This window comes from Engystomops pustulosus, chromosome 9 (assembly GCF_040894005.1).
Source record: "Engystomops pustulosus chromosome 9, aEngPut4.maternal, whole genome shotgun sequence".
Taxonomy (NCBI): domain Eukaryota; kingdom Metazoa; phylum Chordata; class Amphibia; order Anura; family Leptodactylidae; genus Engystomops; species Engystomops pustulosus.
Window position 1 is genome coordinate 11,578,916 of NC_092419.1, and position 27,104 is coordinate 11,606,019.

At 47.5% G+C, this 27,104-nt stretch overlaps 1 protein-coding gene across 1 annotated transcript; it reads right to left on the reverse strand.

Annotated features, from left to right (window-relative positions):
- Positions 1-1,227: 1,227 nt before the first annotated feature.
- Positions 1,228-18,555, reverse strand: LOC140076926 (galectin-4-like). Its single transcript, XM_072123727.1, has 10 exons — positions 18,419-18,555; positions 9,173-9,261; positions 5,508-5,715; positions 5,285-5,417; positions 3,897-3,922; positions 3,775-3,816; positions 3,655-3,681; positions 2,515-2,603; positions 1,671-1,833; positions 1,228-1,528 (listed from the first exon to the last, which is right to left on the reverse strand). The coding sequence occupies exons 1-10, from the start codon at positions 18,461-18,463 to the stop codon at positions 1,382-1,384; spliced, it is 969 nt and encodes a 322-aa protein (XP_071979828.1). The 5' UTR covers positions 18,464-18,555; the 3' UTR covers positions 1,228-1,381.
- Positions 18,556-27,104: the final 8,549 nt, after the last annotated feature.

Here is a 27,104-nt window from a genome sequence, read left to right on the forward strand (position 1 = left end):
TGGGTGATACTGGATGATTGATGTAAGTGCATCCTGCTTATAAGCCACTCCTCCAGAGCCCCCCGGATGGATCTTCAGGTTTGTCCCTACTGGTCATGGATGGTAGATCCTGGGCTGCATCTCTATAGCTGCTGCTAACAGGTATGAACGGGTGACGACCAATGTAAGGTGGGGGGCATTGTAAGGGGGGGGGCAATGTAAGGTGGGGGGCATTGTAAGGGGGGGGGCAATGTAAGGTGGGGGGCATTCTAAGGTGGGGGCACTGTAAGGTGGGGGCATTGTAAGGTGGGGGGACATTGTAAGGTGGGGGGAATTGTAAGGTGGGGGGAATTGTAAGGTGGGGGGAATTGTAAGGTGGGGGGAATTGTAAGGTGGGGGATATTGTAAGGTGGGGGATATTGTAAGGTGGGGGATATTGTAAGGTGGGGGCATTGTAAGGTGGGGGGCATTGTAAGGTGGGGACATTGTAAGGGGGGGACATTGTAAGGTGGGGGGCATTGTAAGGTGGGGGGCATTGTAAGGTGGGGGGCATTGTAAGGTGGGGACATTGTTAGGTGGGGGCATTGTAAGGTGGGGACATTGTTAGGTGGGGGGCATTGTAAGGTGGGGGCATTGTAAGGTGGGGGCAAATTTGCGGCCGCATGTACGTCCCCATAGACGGCAATAGCGGCACGGCGCAGATACGGTGCCACACATGTCTGGCACCGATCCGGGCCGTACACCGCAAAAAGATAGAGCTTGCTCTATCTTTTGGCGTGTGTGCGGCTGTGCGCCGCTATTCTCTATGGAGAGAGGAGGGGTCACCTCCTCCTCCTCTCCAGCACACGGCGGGCATACCGCGTGTAAATGGACCCTTAGGATGGTCATGGTCTCAATGGACCTGTGTCAGAGCTTACAGCCCAGGCCACCAAAGGGTGACTAGACTCTCTGCTGCCTGAGGTGAGCTATAGAATGGCGCCCCCTCTGCCCCACCAGCAGTAATACATCAGGCTAATTTTTTAAGTAACTTAGTTCTCCATGTAGTGTCTCGCACCCATGCTGCCCCCAACATCTTGCTGCCTGAGGCAAGAGGCTCTACTGGCTTCATTGCTTCCGCAGACTATAGAGCAGGTCCTATTCCTCAGGCTTCTTCTAGTGTCATCGGAACGTGAGAGGAGCTCACACAGGCCACAAACAAGGGACACGGGCCTGGAAGGTAACACATATTTGCTTGGGAACTTCTTTACAGAACGACATCTTTATTTCAAAAATAACCAAACTTTATTAACACTAACGACAGATTTTGAGATTCTGTGACCTGGATGATTGTCCCATTATAAGAATCTCCCGGAGAGGACATCACGTCTCCTGCTCCTGGCTTGTAGGCATCTCAGATGGTTCCTTAGAACTGGACAAGTGACAGCACGATATCTCCACCGATCTCCAGGTTTTCGATCATTTGCAGGTCGGGGAAGCGGTGAGCATAGTCACAGAAGTGCTGCCCATTCACATACACCTTGTATCGGCCATTGCCAGTGCGGATGGAGATCTGGAGGAAAACGGGACTGGATCAAATCCACTGGACATCCCGAGACCCTCTGAGGTCCTATCATGTTCACCTCTAGTTTTTGTGAACATATTAATCCCAAGCTCCTTTAATATTCATTACACTGATAACTACAGATACTCACATCAAAATATTGTCCAGGCATGAAGGGGTTATCCACCATTTCCCTCTCCTCTGCCCCCCAGGAGCCCCCCAGCAGGCTGTTTCGCACCACCGTAAACTCATTGAGACGAACAACGAAGTGCAAAGCGATGTCACCAGTGGATGCTAAAAAGTTAATGTGGAAGCTGAAAAAGAGAGAAATTATTAGATATCTTATATCTGCAGGCAGCATGTTATAGAGCAGGAGGAGCTGAGCAGATTGTACATAGTGAACGATCTGCAGGCAGCATGTTATGGAGCAGGAGGAGCTGAGCAGATTGTACATAGATTCCTATCTGCAAGCAGCATGTTATAGTGCAGGAGGAGGTGAGCAGATTGTACACAGTGTCCTATCTGCAGGCAGCATGTTATAGAGCAGGAGGAGCTGAGCAGATTGTACACAGTGTCCTATTTGCAGGCAGCATGTTATAGAGCAGGAGGAGCTGAGCAGATTGTACATAGTGTTCTATCTGCAGGCAGCATGTTATAGAGCAGGAGGAGCTGAGCAGACTGTACGGCGGGCATACATCGGCGCTGCGGAGAGGAGCAGGGGATGAGCGCTGCTCACCCCCGCCCCTCTCCATAGGGAGATACAGCGCACGGCGCCGTATCACGGGGAAAGATAGGACATGTCCTTTCTTTTCCCGGGCTATGGATCGGTACGGTGGCGCGCGCGTGCTGCATCGTACCGCTCCCGTACAGGGCCGTGAGCCCATAGAAGTGTATGGGGGATGTATATCGGCCGCATATACGTCCCCCATACATGTGTGTGAATGTAGCCTAAGACTATGATGAGTTGTGTGATAATAATACTAGCGCTTTCTTACCCTTGGCTGCCCTCTGGCAAGTAACCTCTGATCACAAAGGTCCTCTTAGGCGTCACTCCACCAGGTATGAAAGCATTGTATGGCACTGTCTGCAAGAGAACCAGACACACAGCATGAAACTAAATCCTGAGGATATCTTTTTATTTCTGTACTGTGACATCACTGTGTATTATCCCTGTACTGTGACATCACTGTGTGTATTATCCTGTACTGTGACATCACTGTGTATATTATCCCTGTACTGTGACATCACTGTGTGTACTATCTCTGTACTGTGACATCACTGTGTGTATTATCCCTGTACTGTGACATCACTGTGTATATTATCCCTGTACTGTGACATCACTGTGTGTATTATCTCTGTACTGTGACATCACTGTGTGTATTATCCCTGTACTGTGACATCACTGTGTGTATTATCTCTGTACTGTGACATCACTGTGTGTATTATCTCTGTACTGTGACGTCACTGTGTGTATTATCCCTGTACTGTGACATCACTGTGTGTATTATCCCTGTACTGTGACATCACTGTGTGTATTATCCCTGTACTGTGAAATCACTGTGTGTATTATCCCTGTACTGTGACATCACTGTGTGTATTATCCCTGTACTGTGACATCACTGTGTGTATTATCTCTGTACTGTGACATCACTGTGTGTATTATATCCTGTACTGTGACATCACTGTGTGTATTATCTCTGTACTGTGACGTCACTGTGTGTATTATTCCTGTACTGTGACATCACTGTGTGTATTATCCCTGTACTGTGACATCACTGTGTGTATTATCCCTGTACTGTGACATCACTGTGTGTATTATTCCTGTACTGTGACATCACTGTGTGTATTATCTCTGTACTGTGACATCACTGTGTGTATTATTCCTGTACTGTGACATCACTGTGTGTATTATCCCTGTACTGTGACATCACTGTGTGTATTATCCCTGTACTGTGACATCACCGTGTGTATTATCCCTGTACTGTGACATCACCGTGTGTATTATCCCTGTACTGTGACATCACTGTGTGTATTATCTCTGTACTGTGACATCACTGTGTGTATTATCTCTGTACTGTGACATCACTGTGGATGTGGAGAGATCTTCATTGGACCAGAACCCCCTGTATACTGACCGGGCTATAGGTGGGCCCTCCCATTGCCTGAAAAGATAAAGAGAAAAAACAGATTAGGGTTTATGGAGATGACAAGATTTCAATGACAGCAGAACATGGAGCACCTCATTGTGTACCTACCGGCAGGGTCATGGAGGGATATCCGTGTAGAGGCATCACCCCCTAAAATACAAAGAGGAGTAAACATCACAATCCCCACATGTCTGAGCGCTGATGACCCATCTCTACCACATGACACTTACTCCATCGGGGTAGGAAGGAGTCATCACTGGGCCCTAAAAGGGAAAAGTACAAGGTGAATTTTAATATTTTAGGGGTTTTATGTATTTTGGTTTTCTTTGCTACTGTTGTCTCTGGTTCCATTTTTCCCCAATGTTGTTACATCCATAGTCCTTACATCTTAGACCAGAACTTTAGGCCAAAATGGTGGAATTACCCCATGAGTATGTGTCCACCTTCCCTCTCCTATATGTTCCTCTTCTCATAGAGTGTCCTTATACCTTCTCTTACCCACCAGGATGACCCTCTGTTTTCTCCTTGGCCTTCTCTTACCCACCAGGATGACCCTCTGTTTTCTCCTCGGCCTTCTCTTACCCACCAGGATGACCCTCTGTTTTCTCCTTGACCTTCTCTTACCCACTAGGATGACGCTCTGTTTTCTCCTCGGCCTTCTCTTACCCACCAGGATGACCCACTGTTTTCTCCTCGGCCTTCTCTTACCCACCAGGATGACCCTCTGTTTTCTCCTCGGCCTTCTCTTACCCACCAGGATGACCCTCTGTTTTCTCCTTGACCTTCTCTTACCCACCAGGATGACCCTCTGTTTTCTCCTTAACCTTCTCTTACCCACCAGGACGACCCTCTGTTTTCTCCTTGGCCTTCTCTTACCCACCAGGATGACCCTCTGTTTTCTCCTTGACCTTCTCTTATCCACCAGGATGACCCTCTGTTTTCTCCTCGGCCTTCTCTTACCCACCAGGATGACCCTCTGTTTTCTCCTTGACCTTCTCTTATCCACCAGGATGACCCTCTGTTTTCTCCTTGACCTTCTCTTACCCACCAGGATGACCCTCTGGTTTCTCCTTGACCTTCTCTTACCCACCAGGATGACGCTCTGTTTTCTCCTCGGCCTTCTCTTACCCACCAGGATGACCCTGTGTTTTCTCCTTGACCTTCTCTTACCCACCAGGATGACCCTCTGTTTTCTCCTTGACCTTCTCTTACCCACCAGGATGACGCTCTGTTTTCTCCTCGGCCTTCTCTTGCCCACCAGGATGACCCTCTGGTTTCTCCTCGGCCTTCTCTTACCCACCAGGATGACCCACTGTTTTCTCCTCGGCCTTCTCTTACCCACCAGGATGACCCTCTGTTTTCTCCTTGACCTTCTCTTACCCACCAGGATGACCCTCTGTTTTCTCCTTGACCTTCTCTTACCCACCAGGATGACCCTCTGTTTTCTCCTCGGCCTTCTCTTACCCACCAGGATGACCCTCTGTTTTCTCCTCGGCCTTCTCTTACCCACCAGGATGACCCTCTGGTTTCTCCTCGGCCTTCTCTTACCCACCAGGATGACCCTCTGTTTTCTCCTTGACCCTCCTTCGCATTGACATGTTTTCAACTAACATTTTACTCACCCCACCGCCTCCTCCTCCGACAACGCTCAGAGATTGGATGGTCACATCTCCGTCTACGTGAACGTTGTCCACCCTCTCTACAGGAATCCGATGCTGGAACTCGTAGAAGAAGTTGCCGTTAACATTGACCTGGACACAAGGAGAGACCAGATGTTCATTATTGAAGGACGACCAATGATTGGAAATGATGATGAAGGAAATGTAGAGCCGCTCCGTTACCTGGTAGCCTCCAGGATTGATTAAAATCGCCAATTCAAAGTGTCTTCCTTTGTGGAAGGGGAATCCATCTTTCTTTTTCTCCTCACCTCCCCATGACCCGGACTCAAAACTGTTGAACATCACTTTGTCCTTCCCGACAAAGCGTGGATTAAAGTGGAAGGCAATGTCTGATCCATCATATTGACCACATGAGAAGTTCACACAGAACCTAAGTGACAAAAATGAGACCAACTTAACATCTTCAATCTGTATGATGGAGGCCACTGAGAAGACGTCTTATGATTTCTTGGCCCTCAGCTTGTAATGTCCCTGCTCTGCAACCACCTTCTATAATGTGATGATGGCGCTCTTCATAGTCCATTGAACCATCTGAAGAACTGTTATGTTGCCCTCTAAAATACTTTTGAGTTCTTCTGTCTTTAAAGGTTACCAGAACTTATGCAGATCATCCCTAAGAGCTCTGGTCTCCAAAATCACCGTAGATCGAATAGAATGGTGGACTGTAGGGGGGGGGGTGACTCTAGGGCTTGGTCTCCGGTTACTCCGTTGTGGTGAAACCCCTTCCTACCCAAGTTGAAGTCTCTGTCAGACTTTGAGTTCTGGGCGTGTAGAGGGATTTATACCTGGTTCAGGTTGTACCAGAATAGGATTGTCAAAACCTTTGCATCCCTTAGTCAATAGTTTAATGTAGCTCCTACAGCTTTCTATAGGTACCTGCAAGTGCGTTGTGCTGGGGGTCTAGTTTGGAAGGGGGAGCACCGTCCCATAGAAGCCATTGCCAGAACCAAAGATCCTGAGACCTTTTATAAGCAATTGATGGTCTTCCAGCCTTCACCCACTGAGAGAAACTTTCATATATGGCAACATGATATCCCTGACCTAGAGGACCATCATCTTAGGGAAATCGCACACAACTGGCGCTCAAGTGTTATCAGCGCCCAGGACCAGTTAATACAGGTCAAGTGGTGGCACCGTGTGTACCTGACCCCTCTGCGCCTGCGTCAGATGCAAAGACTCCCCTCGGATTTGTGTTCTAGGTGCGGGGAGAGTACGGGTAGCATCTTCCACAGGGTTTGGGAATGCCCATCCATTAAAGAGGACCTGTCACCCTTAATTTCGGCACTAAAGTAAGCAGCTCCTAGTGCTTGAACAAACGCGTTAACGGAAACCTAAGGTAACGGTATCTAACACTGCGGCGGAGTACAATGTAATCTTCGGACCGCGCAGAGCTGTCCGACGTATTCATGAGGGGGCGGTCCGAGGCACTGCCTCTACCCAGGACCGCCCCGCTCGCTCCATAGGCCGGCAGTGACTGCCGCGCATCATGCCCCTAACCACGCCCCAACCCCGCACCCTCATGAATACGTCGCACCGCTTGGCGAGTGGTCCGGTGTTTACATTGTATCCTGCCACAGTGTTAGATAGCATTACCGGAGGTTTCTGGTAACGCTATCACTCTAACACTGCGGCGTTTGTTCAAGCACTAGGAGCTGCTTACTTTATTAAGCAGCTCCTAGTGGCGAAATTATGGGTGACAGGTCCTCTTTAAAGATTATTGGATGGACATTCCTTCTTACTCACCAAGCGTCTGGGTCTCCCAGGTGTCTGCTCCCTCAGGTGTGTCTTCTGGGTTTGCTAAAGGACATTCTTCAGGCTTAATCACCAAAGATCAGCAACAAGCAGTAAAGACCTTTCCAGAGCAAAGGCCATCGACGGTATATCCCAGAAAAGACACCGCAGCGCACGTATCATCCAGGGTCACCAATTGGAAGATCAGGTCTCAAGTATTATCTGTAATTTATCTGTAGGCTTATCAGTAATACTGGTGCAAAGTTCACGTGGTTCAATGTAAACCACCAGTTCATCTGTATCAAAAATCTAACAAGTGTAACCCATGAACCTTGAGCAGGATTGTAGATATGGTCTAGGTTTCCTAAGATTCCTTTCCAAACGGAGTAAAGCCTGGTGGCTCTACAAGGGTCCGACTTGGCTTCTGTCTAAGCATCTAGGAGCCTAAAAGCTAGAACATGGACCTCCCATAACAAAACCCTAAATAGTCATTCTGGCGAGGTGTACAACCTAGGGGCCAAACATCATCAGCTTTTGGACTTTCATATACTGCCCCATTGTTTCCTAAAGCAAATTATGGAAAATTTGATACGGATCTGACTCATAGGGTGTGCACTTCTGCTTTATGGCTTGGTACCAGATAAAGCTTTTGTGCAAATACTGGCCATATCGTGCCGCTCAAGCTCTTCGGGAGCCAAATTGTACCTGATATGGCTGTAATCAACCAAATACCATATAAATGTTAACTTGATTTATTGGGCCAAGTCAAATGAGAAGTTCATACTTCCTGCAATGGGAGAAGGGGCGGATGGTACGAAAGGAATTGCACTCTACGAATGCCACCGCTGAATTATGTAGACCCCATTATAAGGGTCTTCAGATACTACTGGTATTGACTGAACAGTAGATCCAGACTTACCATATATATATATACTTGAGTATAAGCCGACCCAAGTATAAGCCGAGGGCCCTGATTTTCCCACAAAAACCTGGGAAAATCTATTGATTCGAGTATAAGCCGAGGGTGGGAAATGCATTGGTCACAGCCTCCCCATTATATAGCCTTCCGGACCCTGCCCCGTAGTATATAGCCAGCACCTGCCCCCCCCAGTATATTGCCTACCAGCCCATATCCCCCAGTATATAGCCAGCCCCCTGCCCCAGTATATAGCCTGCCAGCCCATATCCCCCAGTATATAGCCAGCCCCCTGCCCCAGTATATAGCCAGTCCCCTCCCCCAGTATATAGCCTGCCAGCCCATATCCCCCAGTATATAGCCAGCCCCCTGCCCCAGTATATAGCCAGCCCCCTGCCCCAGTATATAGCCTGCCAGCCCATATCCCCCAGTATATAGCCAGCCCCCTGCCCCAGTATATAGCCAGCCCCCTGCCCCAGTATATAGCCAGTCCCCTCCCCCAGTATATAGCCTGCCAGCCCATATCCCCCAGTATATAGCCAGCCCCCTGCCCCAGTATATAGCCAGCCCCCTGTCCCAGTATATAGCCTGCCAGCCCATATCCCCCAGTATATAGCCAGCCCCCTGCCCCAGTATATAGCCAGCCCCTGCCCCAGTATATAGCCAGCAGCGGGGGAAGCCGGAAAGGTGAGTTTTGATTTTTTTTTTTTAGCCGAGCTTGGGTTTTCAGCACATTTTTTGTGCTGAAAAACTAGGCTTATACTCGAGTATATATGGTATTTTATGATGTCTACACAGACAACTAATGGTGGGTAAAAACCACAATGTAAGATCTTTCTTGCCCCCTTCCCATTAGGAGACATAGCAAAGATATGAATGATGGAGAAGGTCTCCTTATCTCCTCTATACATGACCTACTCCCGTGCCTTGTAGACCACATCCACATTGTATAAGGTTCTCATACAAAACCAAACCTGGTCTCCCCCTCCATTGAGCTTCTTCTTTGGTACATATGACCATGTTTGGTGCCCAAGGATCCAAGACAAACCAAATCAGGTGGGGTCTACAGACAGATCTCAGGTCCACGATCAATGGATGACCTTCCTTCATCCTTACTCTTAACCCATATCAGATTATGCCAAAATGTATCTGTAATAACTGAAGGTAAATAGACAATTACGTGTTGGCGTGATGAGGGATCATCCCCTGGATGTAGACCGACATGCCAGGCCGCAGACCGCCATAGATCGGTTGTCTGAAAGGAAGAGCCTAAAAAGAGAGAAACAAATACGAATGGTTTTGAGTAAACTTGTCCAAAAAAAATGGGTAATGTACATTTTTGCAAATGATTTTAACCCCTTAACGACGTTTCCTGTTTTGACATTTCTGTTTTTGACTCCCCACCTTCCAAAAGCCAGAACTTTTTTTATTTTTCTGTGTACAGAGCTATATGGGGGCTTGTTTTATGTGGGACAAAGTGTATTTCCAAGTGTCAGTATATAATAATCCAATCTGTGCACCAGTAAAACTGGAAACAAATTCCAAAAAAATTTCCAAAAAAAACTGTTGCGCCATTTTCTTATGGTCTTAGTATAAATGGTTTTTACTTTACAGCCTAAAAGACGCCTCGTCCTTTACTTCTTTTTGTTTCCATATTACCATATTCTGACTCCGATAACTTTTTCATACTTTGGTGTATAGAACTGTGTAAGGTGTCACGATGAGCTGATATTTCCATTGCTACAATTTGTGAGACTGGACAACTTTTTGATCACTTTTTATTCCAACTTTTATGTAAAAATAACAAAAAAAACTGCGATTCGGACACTTAGACGTATTTTTTTTCCATTACATGGCATAATTATTTATTTGTTTTGATAAACATGGAATACCTAACATGTTTATGATTTAGGGAAAGGGGGGGGGGGTTTAACTTTTTAATTTTTTTACATTTTTTAACCTTTTTTGGGTTTTGTTTTAGTCTACCTAAACACATGCTGATCCAATAAACAGTGATACTACTGTAAATTTACTGGATCTGTAGAGATCCTGCTATGACAGATCCCTAGTGTCATAGCGAGCGATCAGCGCCCACCCACAATGACATCATGGGACATTATGGGAGAGCCAATCAATTCATATTGAAAATATTTGCTATAGACTTTCTGACTATCAATTCTGGTATCCGTGGACCCTCCTCCTAATTTCTAAAGATCCCAAGTGATCAGACCTCCTATCCATGTCCATGCTACTGTAGGGAATAAGTGTTTTTTATGGCACAACCCGTAAGGCTGAAGCACAAAATTATGACTAGTACAGAACCAGCAATCTCACAGATGACCATAAGCATCATGGACCCAAACATGAATTTATGGGAGATTACTAGAGATGAGCGAACATGCTCGTCCGAGCTTGATGCTCGGTCGAGCATTAGGGTACTCGAAACTGCTCGTTACTCGGACGAATACTTCGCCCGCTCGAGAAAATGGCAGCTCCCGCCGTTTTGCTTTTTGGCGGCCAGAAACAGAGCCAATCACAAGCCAGGAGACTCTGCACTCCACCCAGCATGACGTGGTACCCTTACACGTCGATAGCAGTGGTTGGCTGGCCAGATCAGGTGACCCTGGGATAGACTAGCCGCTGGCCGCGCTGCTCGGATCATTCTGTCTCTGGATGCCGCTAGGGAGAGAGCTGCTGCTGCTCAGGGAAAGCGTTAGGGTGTTCTATTAGCTTACTGTTAGGCAGGAGTGATTCTCAAAGAACCCAACAGCCCTTCTTAGGGCTACAATAACGTTCTACTTTTTTTATTTTAATTTGCATCTTTTACCATTTTGTGAGGAATTAGCAGGGGGACTTGCTACCGTTGTGTTTAGCTCTTAGTGGCACACATATCCATAGCAAAGACCGAAGTGGGAAAATTCAGTAGGGGTTGGATTTCTATTAGGCAATAACTCAGTGTCATCTCATCTGGCATAGTACTGTGCTTCCTTTGATACTTGGCTAGAAAATAGCCATAGGAGAATACAAACAGCTTCTTGAAGCCTACAGTAGCGTTCTATATATTTGATTTCTGGTTGATCTGCTGGTGACTGTAGTTTCTGCAGTGCATGTACTTGCCAATTCTGAGCAATTTGTAGTGAGACTTGCGACCGCTGTGTTCTGCGCTTAGTGGCGCACATATCCATAGCAAAGGCTGAAGTGGCAAAATTCAGTAGGGGTTGGATTTCTATTAGGCAATAACTCAGTGTCATCTCATCTGGCATAGTACTGTGCTTCCTTTGATACTTGGCTAGAAAATAGCCATAGGAGAATACAAACAGCTTCTTGAAGCCTACAGTAGCGTTCTATATATTTGATTTCTGGTTGATCTGCTGGTGACTGTAGTTTCTGCAGTGCATGTACTTGCCAATTCTGAGCAATTTGTAGTGGGACTTGCGACCGCTGTGTTCTGCGCTTAGTGGCGCACATATCCATAGCAAAGGCTGAAGTGGCAAAATTCAGTAGGGGTTGGATTTCTATTAGGCAATAACTCAGTGTCATCTCATCTGGCATAGTACTGTGCTTCCTTTGATACTTGGCTAGAAAATAGCCATAGGAGAATACAAACAGCTTCTTGAAGCCTACAGTAGCGTTCTATATATTTGATTTCTGGTTGATCTGCTGGTGACTGTAGTTTCTGCAGTGCATGTACTTGCCAATTCTGAGCAATTTGTAGTGGGACTTGCGACCGCTGTGTTCTGCGCTTAGTGGCGCACATATCCATAGCAAAGGCTGAAGTGGCAAAATTCAGTAGGGGTTGGATTTCTATTAGGCAATAACTCAGTGTCATCTCATCTGGCATAGTACTGTGCTTCCTTTGATACTTGGCTAGAAAATAGCCATAGGAGAATACAAACAGCTTCTTGAAGCCTACAGTAGCGTTCTATATATTTGATTTCTGGTTGATCTGCTGGTGGCTGTACTTTCTGCAGTGCATGTACTAGCCAATTCTGAGCAATTTGTAGTGGGACTTGCGACCGCTGTGTTCTGCGCTTAGTGGCGCACATATCCATAGCAAAGGCTGAAGTGGCAAAATTCAGTAGGGGTTGGATTTCTATTAGGCAAGAACTCAGTGTCATCTCATCTGGCATAGTACTGTGCTTCCTTTGATACTTGGCTAGAAAATAGCCATAGCAATAGGATAGCATTGTTTGGTTTTAAAAACTCAAAAAAAAACAAAAAACACAAAAAAAAAAAAAAAACACAAAAAAAAACAAAAAAAAGTAAAAAAAAAAATAAAGTTATAACTCTCATTTTAAAAATGTTTAACCCGAGGGCTAGGGGTAGAGGACGAGGGCGGGGACGTGGGCGTCCAACTACTGCAGGGGTCAGAGGCCGTGGTCCTGGGCGGGGTGAGACACCACCTGCTGATGAGGGAGCAGGGGAACGCCGCAGAGCTACACTCCCTAGGTTCATGTCTGAAGTTACTGGGACTCGTGGTAGAGCACTGTTGAGGCCAGAACAGTGCGAACAGGTGATGTCGTGGATTGCTGACAATGCTTCGAGCAATTTGTCCACCACCAGTCAGTCTTCCACGCAGTCCACCCATGTCACCGAAATCGCCACTCCTCCAGCTCCTGCACCTCAGCCTCCTCCCCCCCAGTCTGCCCCCTCCCAGGAAAATTTGGCATTTGAACCGGCATACTCTGAGGAACTGTTTTCTGGACCCTTCCCACAGTCACAAACCACTTGTCCGGTTGCTGCTGAGCAATTTTCCGATGCCCAGGTTTTCCACCAGTCACAGTCTGTGGGTGATGATGACCTTCTTGACGTAGTGGAAGTGTGTAAAGAGGTGTCCGACGATGAGGAGACACGGTTGTCAGACAGTGGGGAAGTTGTTGTCAGGGCAGGAAGTCCGAGGGGGGAGCAGACTGAGGGATCGGAGGATGATGAGGTGACAGACCCAAGCTGGGTTGAGAGGCCGGGTGAACACAGTGCTTCTGAGACGGAGGAGAGTCCTCGACCTGAACAGGTTGGAAGAGGCAGTGGTGGGGCCAGACGGAGAGGCAGGGCCAGAGCTGGTGCATCAGCGCCACTGTCAACTAGTGAAGCTCCCGTGGTGAGGGCTCTTGCGGCGAGGGCTAGATCTTCAGAAGTGTGGAGGTTCTTTAAGGAAACACCGGATGACCGACGGACTGTGGTGTGCAACATTTGCCAAACCAGGCTCAGCAGGGGTTCCACCACTACTAGCTTAACTACCACCAGTATGCGCAGGCATATGAATGCTAAGCACCCCACTCAGTGGCAACAAGCCCGTTCACCTCCGGCCGTGCACACCACTGCTCCTTCCCCTGTGTCAGCTGCTAGTCAGCCCCCTGCCCAGGACCCTGCCACAAAAACCCCATCGTCGCCTCCACGATCCTCCACAGCATCCACCAGCGTTCAGCTCTCCATACCCCAGACGCTGGAGCGGAAACGCAAATATAGTGCAACCCACCCGCACGCCCAAGCCCTTAATGTGCACATCTCCAGATTGCTTAGCCTGGAGATGCTGCCCTATAGGCTAGTAGAGACCGAGGCCTTTCGCAACCTCATGGCGGCGGCCGCCCCTCGGTATTCGGTCCCCAGCCGCCACTACTTTTCCCGATGTGCCGTCCCAGCCCTGCACCAGCACGTGTCAGACAACATCATCCGTGCCCTGACCAACGCCGTTTCTGACAAGGTCCACCTGACCACGGACACGTGGACGAGTGCTGCCGGGCAGGGCCACTATATATCGCTGACGGCACATTGGGTTAACTTGGTGGAGGCTGGGACCGAGTCTGACCCTGGGGCTGCTCATATACTGCCGACGCCGAGGATTGCGGGGCCTACCTCGGTCCAGGTGTTTCAGGCCTACTATGCCTCCTCCTCCTCCCACCCCTCCTCCACCTCCTCCTCCGAACTACCATCCGTGGGCACGGCGCCATCAGTCGGTAGCTCTAGGCACAGCAGCAGTGCCGTCGCTAAGCGACAGCAGGCGGTGCTCAAACTGCTGAGCCTAGGCGACAAAAGGCACACCGCCCAAGAGCTATTACAGGGCATCACGGCGCAGACTGATCTGTGGCTGGCACCGCTGAACCTCAAGCCGGGAATGGTTGTGTGTGACAACGGCCGTAACCTGGTGGCGGCTCTGCAACTCGGCAGACTGACACATGTGCCATGCCTGGCCCATGTGTTAAATCTGATAGTGCAGCGTTTCCTCAAGACATACCCCAATCTGTCTGATTTGCTCACGAAGGTGCGCCGCATCTGTGCGCATTTCAGGAAGTCCAGCCCAGATGCTGCCACTCTCAGGGCAGCGCAGCGCCGCCTCCAACTGCCCGCTCACCGACTGTTGTGCGACGTGCCCACGAGGTGGAATTCAACACTGACCATGTTATCCAGAGTTTACCAGCAGCGCAGAGCGATTGTAGACTGCCAGATGTCAACTTCCACCAGAACTGGTAGTCAGGTCAGTCAGCTTCCTCAAGTCTACAATGAGGAGTGGACGTGGATGTCTGATATCTGTCAGGTGCTGAGTAACTTTGAGGAGTCAACACAGATGGTCAGTGGCGATGCCGCCATCATCAGCCTCACCATCCCGCTGCTTGGCCTGTTGAAAAACTCTCTGGTCAGCATGAAGTCGGAAGCTTTGCGCTCGTCACAAGAGACGGGGGAAGAATATTCCCTTGTTGATAGCCAAAGCACCCTGAGGTCTGTTTCTCAGCGCATATCGGAGGAGGTGGAGGTGGAGGAGGATGAGGAGGAAGAGGAGGAGAATGTTGGCGAGACACAAGAGGGGACCATTGTTGAGTCCTTCACTGTTCAGCGTGTATGGGCAGAAGAAGAGGAGTTGGAGGAGTTGGAGGAGGAGGAAATGGACAGTCAGGCCAGTGAGGGGAGTGAATTCTTACGCGTTGGTACTCTGGCGCATATGGCAGATTTCATGCTAGGCTGCCTATCCCGTGACCCTCGCGTTCAAAGAATTTATTCCAGCACCGATTACTGGGTGTTCACTCTCCTGGACCCACGGTACAAGCAAAATCTTCCCACTCTCATCCCTGGAGAGGAAAGGAGTGTGAGAATGCATGAATACCAGCAGGCCCTGGTGCACAAGCTGAAACAGTATTTCCCTTCTGACAGCGCTAGCGGCAGAGTGCGTAGTTCTGCGGGACAAGTAGCGAGGGAGAGTAGGCGAGCAGGCAGCTTGTCCAGCACTGGCAAGGGTACGCTTTACAAGGCTTTTGCCAGCTTTATGTCACCCCAGCAAGACACTGTCACCTGTCCCCAGTCTCGGCAGAGTAGGGCTGATCTTTACAGAAAGATGGTGAGGGAGTACGTAGCTGACCATACCATCGTCCTAAATGATCACACAGCTCCCTACAACTACTGGGTTTCAAAGCTGGACATGTGGCACGAACTGGCGCTGTACGCCTTGGAGGTTCTTGCCTGCCCTGCCGCTAGCGTCTTGTCCGAGCGGGTTTTCAGTGCAGCTGGTGGCATCATCACCGATAAGCGTACACGCCTGTCGACTGACAGCGCTGACAGGCTGACGCTTATTAAAATGAATAAAGGCTGGATTTCTCAGAATTTCCAATCTCCACCAGGTGAAGGAAGCTCAACCTGAATAATTGATCCACTCCTCCTCCTCCTCCTCATTTTCCTCCTTCTCCTCCTCTTTGTACAGTAAAGCAGAGGAAACTGGCTATTTTTTGACAGGGCCCACTGGCTCTTGCTATAGTACTTCATGCATTTAATTTTTCTGGAGGGCCACCTACCCGGTCCTCTGTTTGAAACAATTTTTGTGAGTGCCACATACAGGCACTCAATCTATTCCATTTTACTGCAGGGCCACCTACCTGCTCCTCTGGTTTGAACAATTTTTGGGACTGCCACATACAGGCACTCAATCTATTCCATTTTACTGGAGGGCCACCTACCTGCTCCTCTGGTTTGAAACATTTTTGGGACTGCCACATACAGGCACTCAATCTATTCCATTTTACTGCAGGGCCACCTACCTGCTCCTCTGGTTTGAACAATTTTTGGGACTGCCACATACAGGCACTCAATCTATTCCATTTTACTGGAGGGCCACCTACCTGCTCCTCTGGTTTGAACAATTTTTGGGACTGCCACATACAGGCACTCAATCTATTCCATTTTACTGGAGGGCCACCTACCTGCTCCTCTGGTTTGAAACATTTTTGGGACTGCCACATACAGGCACTCAATCTATTCCATTTTACTGCAGGGCCACCTACCTGCTCCTCTGGTTTGAACAATTTTTGGGACTGCCACATACAGGCACTCAATCTATTCCATTTTACTGCAGGGCCACCTACCTGCTCCTCTGGTTTGAACAATTTTTGGGACTGCCACATACAGGCACTCAATCTATTCCATTTTACTGCAGGGCCACCTACCTGCTCCTCTGGTTTGAAACATTTTTGGGACTGCCACATACAGGCACTCAATCTATTCCATTTTACTGCAGGGCCACCTACCTGCTCCTCTGGTTTGAAACATTTTTGGGACTGCCACATACAGGCACTCAATCTATCCCATTTTACTGGAGGGCCACCTACCTGCTCCTCTGGTTTGAAAAATGTTTGGGACTGCCACATACAGGCACTATCCAAATTAAATTGTCTCCATAGCAGCCTCCACACGTTGTCTCCATTGCTACCTCCAAAAGTCGTCCATATAGCTGCCTCCATACATCGTCCCTTTATCAAACGAGGTGTGTCAGGCAGAAATTTGGGTTGTTTTCATGGATTCCACATCAAAGTTGTTAACTTTGTCGCCACCCTGCTGTGTTATCCACAAAATATACTGGCAAACTTTTACCATTTACGGATATTATTTCAGCGCTTCTTGCGCAGATGTTTACATTCCCCTCACCCGGCATATCCTAAACTTATAAGAACGCTACTACACTTGATCTTATACAAAAGGTTCTTAGAAGTGCTGTTTGGGGAGTAGCCTAGAGACAGGGGCTTGGATTGGCGAAAGCTCGCCTGGCAGCGGAACGCCAGCTCCATGCGCATCATGCGCTTCTTGCGCATCTGTTTACATTCCCCTCACCCGCCATATCCCAAACTTATGAGAACGCTACTACACTTAACTTGGTGCAGGCTGGGACCGAGTCTGACCCTGGGGCTGGTCATATACTGCCGACGCAGAGAATTGCGGGGCCTACCTCGGTCCAGGTCTCAAAGGCCTACTATACCTCCTCCCACCCCTCCTCCACCTCCTCCTCCTCCGAATTACCATCCGTGGGCATGGCGCCATCAGTCGGTAGCTCTAGGCACAGCAGCAGTGCCGTCGCTAAGCGACAGCAGGCGGTGCTGAAACTGCTGAGCCTAGGCGATAAAAGGCACACCGCCCAAGAGCTATTACAGGGCATTCCACATCAAAGTTGTTAACTTTGTCGCCACCCTGCTGTGTAATCCACAAAATATACTTGCAAACTTTTACCATTTAGGGATATTATTTCAGCGCTTCTTGCGCATCTGTTTACATTCCCCTCACCCGGCATATCCTAAACTTATAAGAACGCTACTACACTTGATCTTATACAAAAGGTTCTTAGAAGTGCTGTTTGGGGAGTAGCCTAGAGACAGGGGCTTGGATTGGCGAAAGCTCGCCTGGCAGCGGAGCGCCAGCTCCATGCCAAGATCCAACTAACATAGTTTTAACTGCAGCACCTTTAATCTACTACTAGTTCACTGCCTCCATACATGGTCCCCTTATCAAACGAGCTGTGTCAGGCAGAATTTTGGGTTGTTTTCATGGCTTCCATGTTAACTTTGTCGCCACCCTGCTGTGTAATCCACAAAATATACTGGCAAACTTTTATCATGTACCGATATTATTTGAGCGCTTCTTGCTCACCTCCTTTGGTTCCTCTCTGCTACCCATTGGTTTGAAGCCTGAGTCCATTTAGGGTATGTTGCCATGCCTGCCGCTGCTGCCGCTGCCTCTGCATGCCGTCCCCTATAGTGTCAGGGTCAATTATTGGATGTTTTAGATGCTATCTAGCTTCATTCTGTCACTCTGTCATGGCCATGCTGTTGCCCATAATTTTGGCATAATGGTGCGATTATGCAGCCTCAGAGGCATCCATGCATGCTGCCCCTGCTGTTTCCTGTCCATTTCCGTGGTGTTTCCATCCTTTTCTGAGGTTCCCAGGTGTTTGGCCAAGCTTCCCTGTGCAGAGCCTTGGTCCCCTTGAAAAATGCTCGAGTCTCCCATTGACTTCAATGGGGTTCGTTATTCGAGACGAGCACTCGAGCATCGGGAAAAGTTCGTCTCGAATAACGAGTACCCGAGCATTTTAGTGTTCGCTCATCTCTAGAGATTACTTTTCCAAATTTAAAAATGAAACAAAAATTTTAGCTGGAAGAACCAAGCCATCACTTACCGGGTTGTAAACGGGCTGGTATCCTAGAGGTGAAACGAACGCCATGTCTGATGATATCCACCGAGGGAAATACTAAGTGCACTGTGCTCACAGCAGGTTCCTTATATACACGCTGATATGGGCATGTCGCCTTCTTATTCAGTCATTTAACCTTTGTTCCCGGCTCTCTGCTCCAACGTGCAGGATGAAGAACCTTTGGACCCGTAATTATATACCTCATACAAGCACAAATCTGATAACTGACCATAAACATAGAGATTTCCTCCTATTAGTGCATGGAGAAAAGACCTTGTGGACCATGAAGACGCAATAGACCATGTAGACATTGTAGACCGTGTAGAACCTGTACACAATGTAAACACTGTAGACCGTGTAGAACCTGTAGGCTGTGTAGAACCTGTAGACACTGTAGACCATGTAGAAGCCGTAGGCCGTGTGGAACCTGTAGACCACATAGACATTGTAGACCGTGTAGAACCTGTACACAATGTAAGCACTGTAGACCGTGTAGAACCTGTAGAGCATGTAGAAGCTGTAGGCAGTGTAGAACCTGTAGACAATGTAGACCATGTAGAAGCCGTAGGCCATGTAGAAGCTGTAGACCATGTAGAAGCTGTAGGCACTGTAGACCATGTAGAAGCCGTAGCCCGTGTAGAACCTGTAGACAATGTAGACCATGTAGAAGCCGTAGGCCATGTAGAAGCTGTAGACCATGTAGAAGCTGTAGGCCATGGACCATGTAGAAGCTGTAGACCATGTAGAAGCTGTAGGCCATGGACCATGTAGAAGCTGTAGGCCGTGTAGAACCTGTAGACAATGTAGACCATGTAGACCCTGTAAACTCTTCTTGGTGAAACTTGGTGGGACCTGTGCAAAAGTTACCACACAATAGTAGCGATATCCTATAGAGCAGTGGTGGCGAACCTATGGCACGGATGCCAGAGGTTGCACTCAGAGCCATTTCTGTGGGCACTCCAGTTGTCACCCCAGGACAGAGTTCATCACACAGGAACAAATCCACCAAATCTTCCTGCAGTCCCAGGAAACTTAAGAGATGCTTCTCTCAGCGCTATTTTAAAGCAAAACTTCATTGGCTGTTTGGAACTGCAGGAATAGTGAGAAGGTGATGACAGAACTGCATTATCTTTGAAGGTCACCCTGCTGGACCTACAATTCTTCCTGGAGACCCTGGAGAGAAGCTACAATGTTGGAGTCTGAATTTGTCCTACTTCTTTCAACTGTATTGGTGGCCTCAGGGGGTTGATACAATTGAAGAACAGGTAGCAATAAGTTAATGCATAAAATGCCCTGTTGGCACTTCATGGTAAATGAGTGGATTTTAGTTGTCGCTTGGGCACTCCGTCTGTAAAAGGTTCGCCATCACTGCTATAGAGGTTTACATCCTTCTGTAACACAATGGGGCAGATTTACTTACCCGGTCCATTCGCGATCCAGCGGCGCGTTCTCTGCGCTGTATTCGGGTCCGGCCGGGATTTAATAAGGCAGTTCCTCCGCCGTCCACCAGGTGGTGCTGCTGCGCTGCAAAGCATCTGAACGCGCCAGAGTTCACCGGCTCGGGCTGAGTGAAGGTAAGCGCGTCCCGAGCGACACATTTTCCGTTCTTAAATGCAGCGTTTTTTTCGAATACGTCGGGTTTTCGTTCGGCCACGCCCCCCGATTTTCGTCGTGCGCATGTCGGCGCCGATGCGCCACAATCCGATCGCGTGCGCCAAAATCCCGGGGCAATTCAGGTACAATCGGCGCAAATCGGAAATATTCGGGTAACACGTCGGGAAAACGCCAATCGGGCCCTTAGTAAATGACCCCCAATATATGTTTGTATTGAGAGGTTCTCCGATTCACATGTTTTGAATCAGATGCCAATGCTGATTGGCCTTTTGGTTAGAGGAGTATTTCAGGAATCTGGAAAAACCCTAGGGGGCTGGGGTGGGGTTTATAATTAAACTTCTATGGCTCCCAATTCTCGTTGTATTCTGGTAATTTTGGTTTTGGGGCCTGCAAACAGCCAGAAATCCCAGTGGGAACACGAGACCCATGTGAGCCAATGAGTGGCCTACTTAGATCTGGGGCCAATAGAGGAAATGAAGTCCCCACTGTAGAGACGGAGGCCACTCATTGAATGAAGCGGGTCTGGTGCCTCATGGAATTTCACGTGATATGTTGTTTATTCTATTTTCGCATATCTTGAGATATTTCACTCTTTATTTCATTGCAGTCAAGTTCTTTTATTTTCTCATTAATAACCCCCCCCCCCATCTTGACAGAACAAAACAGAAATATAGAAATTTTTGCTAATATATTAAACAAGAAAAACTGAAATATCACATGGTCTTAAGTATTCGGCCCTTTGCTGAGTGTTGAGTAGAGGTAGCTTTGGGGCTACTACAGCCAGAAGTCTTCTTGGGAATGGATGGATTTGGGAAATTATGGATTTGGGGATCCTCTGCATCTTCCTTGCAGATCCTCTTCAGTTCCCTCAGGTTGGATGGTGAACGTTGGTGGAGGCCATTTTCAAGTCTGTCCAGAGATGCTCAATTGGGTTTAGGTCCGGGCTCTGGCCACAGTGATCTTGAGGTTCTTCTTTACCTCTCTCACTAAGGGTTTACCCCATGATTTGTTAGCTTGGCTGGCCAGGTTGAGGAAGGCTGTCCCAAATTTCTTCCATTTAACTATTATGGAGGCCACTGTGCTCTTAGGTGCTGCAGAAATTATTTTGGTTAGATCTGCGCCTTGCCACAACTCTGTCTTTGAGCTCCTTAGGCAGTTCCTTAGACCTTGTGATTCTCATGTGCTTTGACATGCACTGTGAGCTGTCACATGACCAGGAATATAACAAGCTGTGCACCTGTGTGACATCACATGACCAAGGAGCAGTCAACAATCTCTCTTTTCCTCTTGTCAGTAGAAGGGGGGGGGGTCGGGGTCGGGGGTTGAAAAGATTATTGTATACTGTGACTGACGCATAAGTGAATGTATGTACTTATATGGCAATTGTTGTTCGCAGTCCACTGATGGTAATTTACTGGTATGTTTTATATTTAAAAAGTTAATACAAAGTTTTAAAATAAAAAACGAAAAAAAAGGAGGAGCATTAAACGATAAAGCTTCCTATAGAATGACAGCAAGCAGAGATCTAGTAAGCAGTTAGGAATTGATACAGAAAGTGATACAGAATTGTAAAACTTTTCATAACAATATCAATTGTTTGCTGAAAATGGACAACCCCTTTAAGTCAATATCATTGAAATTATCAGTGAAATTATCTTTTAATAAACAGGAAACCTGGTGTTTGACATGGATTCCCATGAGATGACTTGACCCCACTAAAACTGGATAGATTCCTTAAATAGAAAGATGTGAGACAGTGGGGCTCATTTACTTACCTGGTCCATTCACGATCCCGCTGCGCGTTGTCCGACGAGGATTCGGGTTCTGCCAGGATTCACTAAGGTCGTGCGCCTGATATCCAGCAGGTGTCGCTGCTGCGCCGGAGGTCCGCCGGAGTTCACCTTCTTCTTCCCGGTGCATGTGAGTGCTTGATCTTGCGACACAAATCATTTTTTAAATTCCGTGGTTTTTCCGAATCCGTCGGGTTGTCCGACGGCCCCGCTCCCGATTTCTGTCGTGTGAAAGCCGGGGCCGATGTGCCATAATCCGATCGCGTGCGTCAATTGGGCGCAAAATGGAAATATTCAGGAAACCCGACAATAAAGAAAGGTAAATTGTTACAGTTTTGCATGGGGGGGGGTCAATGACCTTCCCCAGAAATGCTATGAGGCATCGTGTCCCTTCCCTCGGACGATTATAGCGAGGTCTGTGTGTTATATGGGGTTGGGCTGGAGGCTTATCAGTAAGGAGAGGCCGGATATAATGACAGCTATGATGAAGTGGGGAATTTTTATTACAATTATAAAGGGTCTGTGGAACAAGGGTGAATGACAAGGCGAGAAGACATGAAGCCCCTCATCATTCCCATCACACACCTCTTTATACTGCTAGATAATGGGGCAGATTTACTTACCCGGTCCATTCGCGATCCAGCGGCACGTTCTCTGCGTTGGATTCGGGTCCGGCCGGGATTTATTAAGGTAGTTCCTCCGCCGTCCACCAGGTGGCGCTGCTGCGCTAAAGAGCATCGGAACGCGCTGGAGTTCACCGAGTCAGGCTGAGTGAAGGTAAGTGCAAGCTCCGCAACAGATTTTTTGTTTTAAATGCGGCGGTTTTTCCGAATCCGTCATGTTTTCGTTCGGCCACGCCCCCCGATTTCCGTCGCGTGCATGCCAGCGCCGATGCGCCACAATCCGATCGCGTGCGCCAAAATCTCGGGGCAGTTCAGGGGAAATCGGCGCAAATCTGAAATATTCGGGTAACACGTCGGGAAAACGCGAATCGGGCCTTTAGTAAATGACCCCCATTGTGTTGTAAAAGGCAACAATTTTACATAAAAATATGGAATTACATAAACAAGTTTGATGCAAGTTTTCCCATATTCCATCCCAAAGATGAACCAGACCCTGAAGAGAGGCTGATGGACGACCCCTTAACTTGATCTGAACCTGATTGAACAATCACATACCTCCGAAATGTCCCTGATCCAGCTGGACAGTCCTGGATTTCTGGCTCTGTCCCACTGTCCGGCCCGCGGGAGATATGTCCTGGGGCATCAAGTCTATTGGGATCCTCTGGACGCGGACAGAGTCTAATACAGAGATAATGCAGGGCCCCTGCTCAGCTTCAGTGCTACCCAAAGCAGAAGAGGAGGAACGAGGAGCTGATGCAGGGGAATGGGAAGAGGTGAGTATCTGGAAAGAAGAAAGGAAAGAAGGAGGTGAGGGGCCACAATATTAGGGAGAAGCAGATGTGGGCCATAATATGAGGGAAAGTTTATGGGCTCTTGACCGAGTCAAATTCTTTGCAAACATATTTATTTTTTTACTTGTTTCCACGCAATTTGCTTAACAAAAAGCAATCCAGGAATCAAGTTCTTTAGGGTTTACACAAAGTTCCCTAAAGGAAGGTCTTTGGCCCCACTTCTCAAAGGCCGGAGTCGTTTGGATACCATTGACATACAGCTGGAAACCACTTGGCATGAAAGCGCTTACCCCAAGTTCTGGACAGGTGTAAGGTTCTCGGAAATAGTCTGGATACACAGAGGGGCTCATTTACTAGCGCCAGCTTTCACGCGACAGAAATCAGGGAGCGTGGCCGCTGGACAACCCGACGGATTCGGAAAAACGTGATGCAAGATCAGCACTTACATACACCGAGAAGAAGCAGGTGAACTCCGGCGGACCTCGGCGCAGCAGCGACACCTGCTGGATATCGGGTGCACGACCTTAGTGAATCCCGGCAGAACCCGAATCCTCGTCGGAGAACGCACCGCTGGATAGCGACTGGACCGGGTAAGTAAATGAGCCCCAGAATGTATTTGGGACACTTTTGGATCATCCCTGGCTCGTCCACTGGTAATTCATCTGTGTGAGTATCTTCCTTCCTGTTCGGATCCTTCCTGACATAATCTCCTTTCCTTCTAGTCCTGGATTTACAGTTCTGGTCATTTTCTACAGGCAGCTGACAGCTTGAACCTCTGTGCCACATCAGGCTCTTTATAGCTAAGTTCAAGCCTTCTTGCTTGGGTACCAGATACCAGATATGTTCACTATACATTAATAATGTGTTTTCTGGGTGGAAGGTCACTTAAAGGGCAACACGTTACACAGAAACTCCAGGTTTCAGGGCCGTTTTGTATAATGACCCCGATGGCAGACCATGACTTATCGTTAACACTCCTGTACGTCTGGAAGGAAGTTCTTGGGGGACGTGGGGCCCATTTCATCCAATGAGTGGCCTCCTCGGACCAGGGTTGATAACACAGGAGGTCCCCAGGAAAATGGAAGTGACATTCCGTGTCCAAGAAGGCCTCTCATCAGATGTAGCGGGTCCCAATAACTCCTGAAAATCAAACAGGGGAAAGGGTGTGTGTGTTTTTTATTTCACTCCTGTTCCCTGGGGATTTTCCTTATTTGTTTTCATGGAAAACCCCATTTCCCTACTTCCTTCTGCCCCTGTTCTGATGAGTGATAGATAGATAGATATGAGATAGATAGATACTTATAGAAAGATCCAGCGGCACTATCTGGTTGACTGTAGTGGGTGCAGGCGTCTTGGGATCGGGCCCCAGATCCTCTGGTAGCAAAAAATCCAAAAAATGAGCAGCACTCCGGATGTGTGAAGAAACGTGATTCTATTTTATTCCATGTTATTACTCATTATGGAATAATATAGAATCACGTTTCTTCACACATCCAGAGTGCTGCTCATTTTTTGGATTTTTAGATAGATAGATATGAGATAGATAGATAGGAGATAGATAGATAGATAGATAGATAGATAGATAGATAGATAGATAGATAGATAGATTATAGATAGATAGATATGAGATAGATAGATAGATATGAGATAGATAGATAGATAGATAGATAGGAGATAGATAGATAGATAGATAGGAGATAGATAGATAGATAGATAGATAGATAGATAGATAGATAGATAGATAGAAAGATAGATAGGAGATATATAGATAGATAGGAGATATATAGATAGATAGGAGATAGATAGGAGATAGATAGATAGATAGATAGATAGATAGATATGAGACAGATAGATAGACAGATAGATATGAGATAGATAGATAGATATGAGATAGATAGATAGATAGGAGATAGATAGATAGATAGATAGATAGATAGATAGATAGATAGGAGATATATAGATAGATAGGAGATAGATAGGAGATAGATAGATAGATAGATAGATAGATAGATAGGAGATAGATAGATAGATAGATAGGAGATATATAGATAGATAGGAGATATATAGATAGATAGGAGATAGATAGGAGATAGATAGATAGATAGATAGATAGGAGATATATAGATAGATAGATAGATAGATAGATAGATAGATAGATAGATAGATAGGAGATAGATATGAGATAGATAGATAGATAGATAGATAGATATGAGACAGATAGATAGACAGATAGATATGAGATAGATAGATAGATGATAGATGAACACCAGTCTTAAAATCCCCTCCGCTGGTGGTCATGCTCCTGGTCATCTTGGTAAATGCCGGCACAAACTCTGCCAGTTCGGACTAGTTTTTTGCAATAATCTCAGGCAGTTTTTCGGTGGCGGCTATAGTAAATGTGATGGGCACGGCTTTCACCCCTGGCTTGTCTATCCCTCCGACACTCCTATAGTGACGTGTGGGTCGGAGAAGTCATAATGAATCTCCTCCAGTATGGTTAGCCCCGTTCTGACCAATGGTTTTTATGTATAACGTCATTATTTCTACAATCTCAGTATTTTATTCATAATCATCTCAAGAGCAGATTTTAAAATTTATACCAAAAGTTAACTTTTATTTTTCCTGCTCTTCCCCCGTAGGCACCTCTGGAGCTTCTTTAAAACTGTACAAGTGACAACACAACATCTCCAACAATCTCCAGGTTGTTAATCATCTGCAGGGTGGGGAAGCGGTGAGCATAGTCACAGAAGTGCTGCCCATTCACAAACACCTTGTATCGGCCATTGCCGGAGCGAATGGAGATCTGTGGGAATATAGATACTTATTAGATGCTTCATCATTGGTCCAATAACCCTCCGATCATCCCAAGAGAACCAGCAGGGTCATACTATGGACATCGATATCTCAATGGGGCACATTTACTTACCTGGTCCATTCGCAATCCAGCGGCGGATTCTCTGCGGTGGATTCGGGTCCGGCCGGGATTCACTATGGTAGTTCCCCCGATGTCCACCAGGTGTCTCTGCTGCGCTGAAGTTCGTCGGAGTGCACTGAAGTTCACCGTCCTCCGCTGGGTGCAGGTAAGTGCGTGTCAAGCGACACTTATTTTTTTTAAATACGGCGGTTTTTCCGAATCCGTCTGGATTTTTTACAGCCACGCCCCCTGATTTCCGTCGCATGCATGCCGGTGCCACAATCCGATCGCGTGCGGCAAAAACCAGGGGCAATTCGGGGAAAATCGGCGCAAATCGGAAATATTCGGATAACCCATCTGAAAAACGTGAATCGGGCCCTTAGTAAATGACCCCCATTGTCTCCGACAAGGATTCGGGTCTGCCGGGATTCACTAAGGTTGTGTGCCCGATATCCTGCAGGTGTCGCTGCTGTGCCGAGGTCCGCCAAAGTTCACCTTCTTCACAATTCGCCGCAAAACGGAAATATTCGGGAAACCCGACGAAAGTGCGGCGTTCGGACCCTTAGTAAATGAGCCCCAATGAGTCAAAGAAATACTCACATCAAAGTATTGCCCTGGCACAAAGGGGTTGTGTCCCATGGCCCTCTCCTCATGGCCCCAGGAGCCCCGAAGGCAGCTGTTCCTCACCACCGCGCGCTCATTCAGACGAACATTGAAGTGAAAAGCGTTCTCTCCACTCGCTGTCTTAAAATTAATGCTAAACCTGGAAGAGAGTCCAATAATAGCGTCATAACAAGTTAAAGAATTTGAAATAATTTTGGGGTCTTGTCTGGGTTATGGAGCTTATGATAGCTTCATTAAATATGGGATTTGGTTTAGGGTTTACATTGGTTTAAAGGTCTGAGGGCTTCATTTTTGTAAGGATCTAAACTATACCAA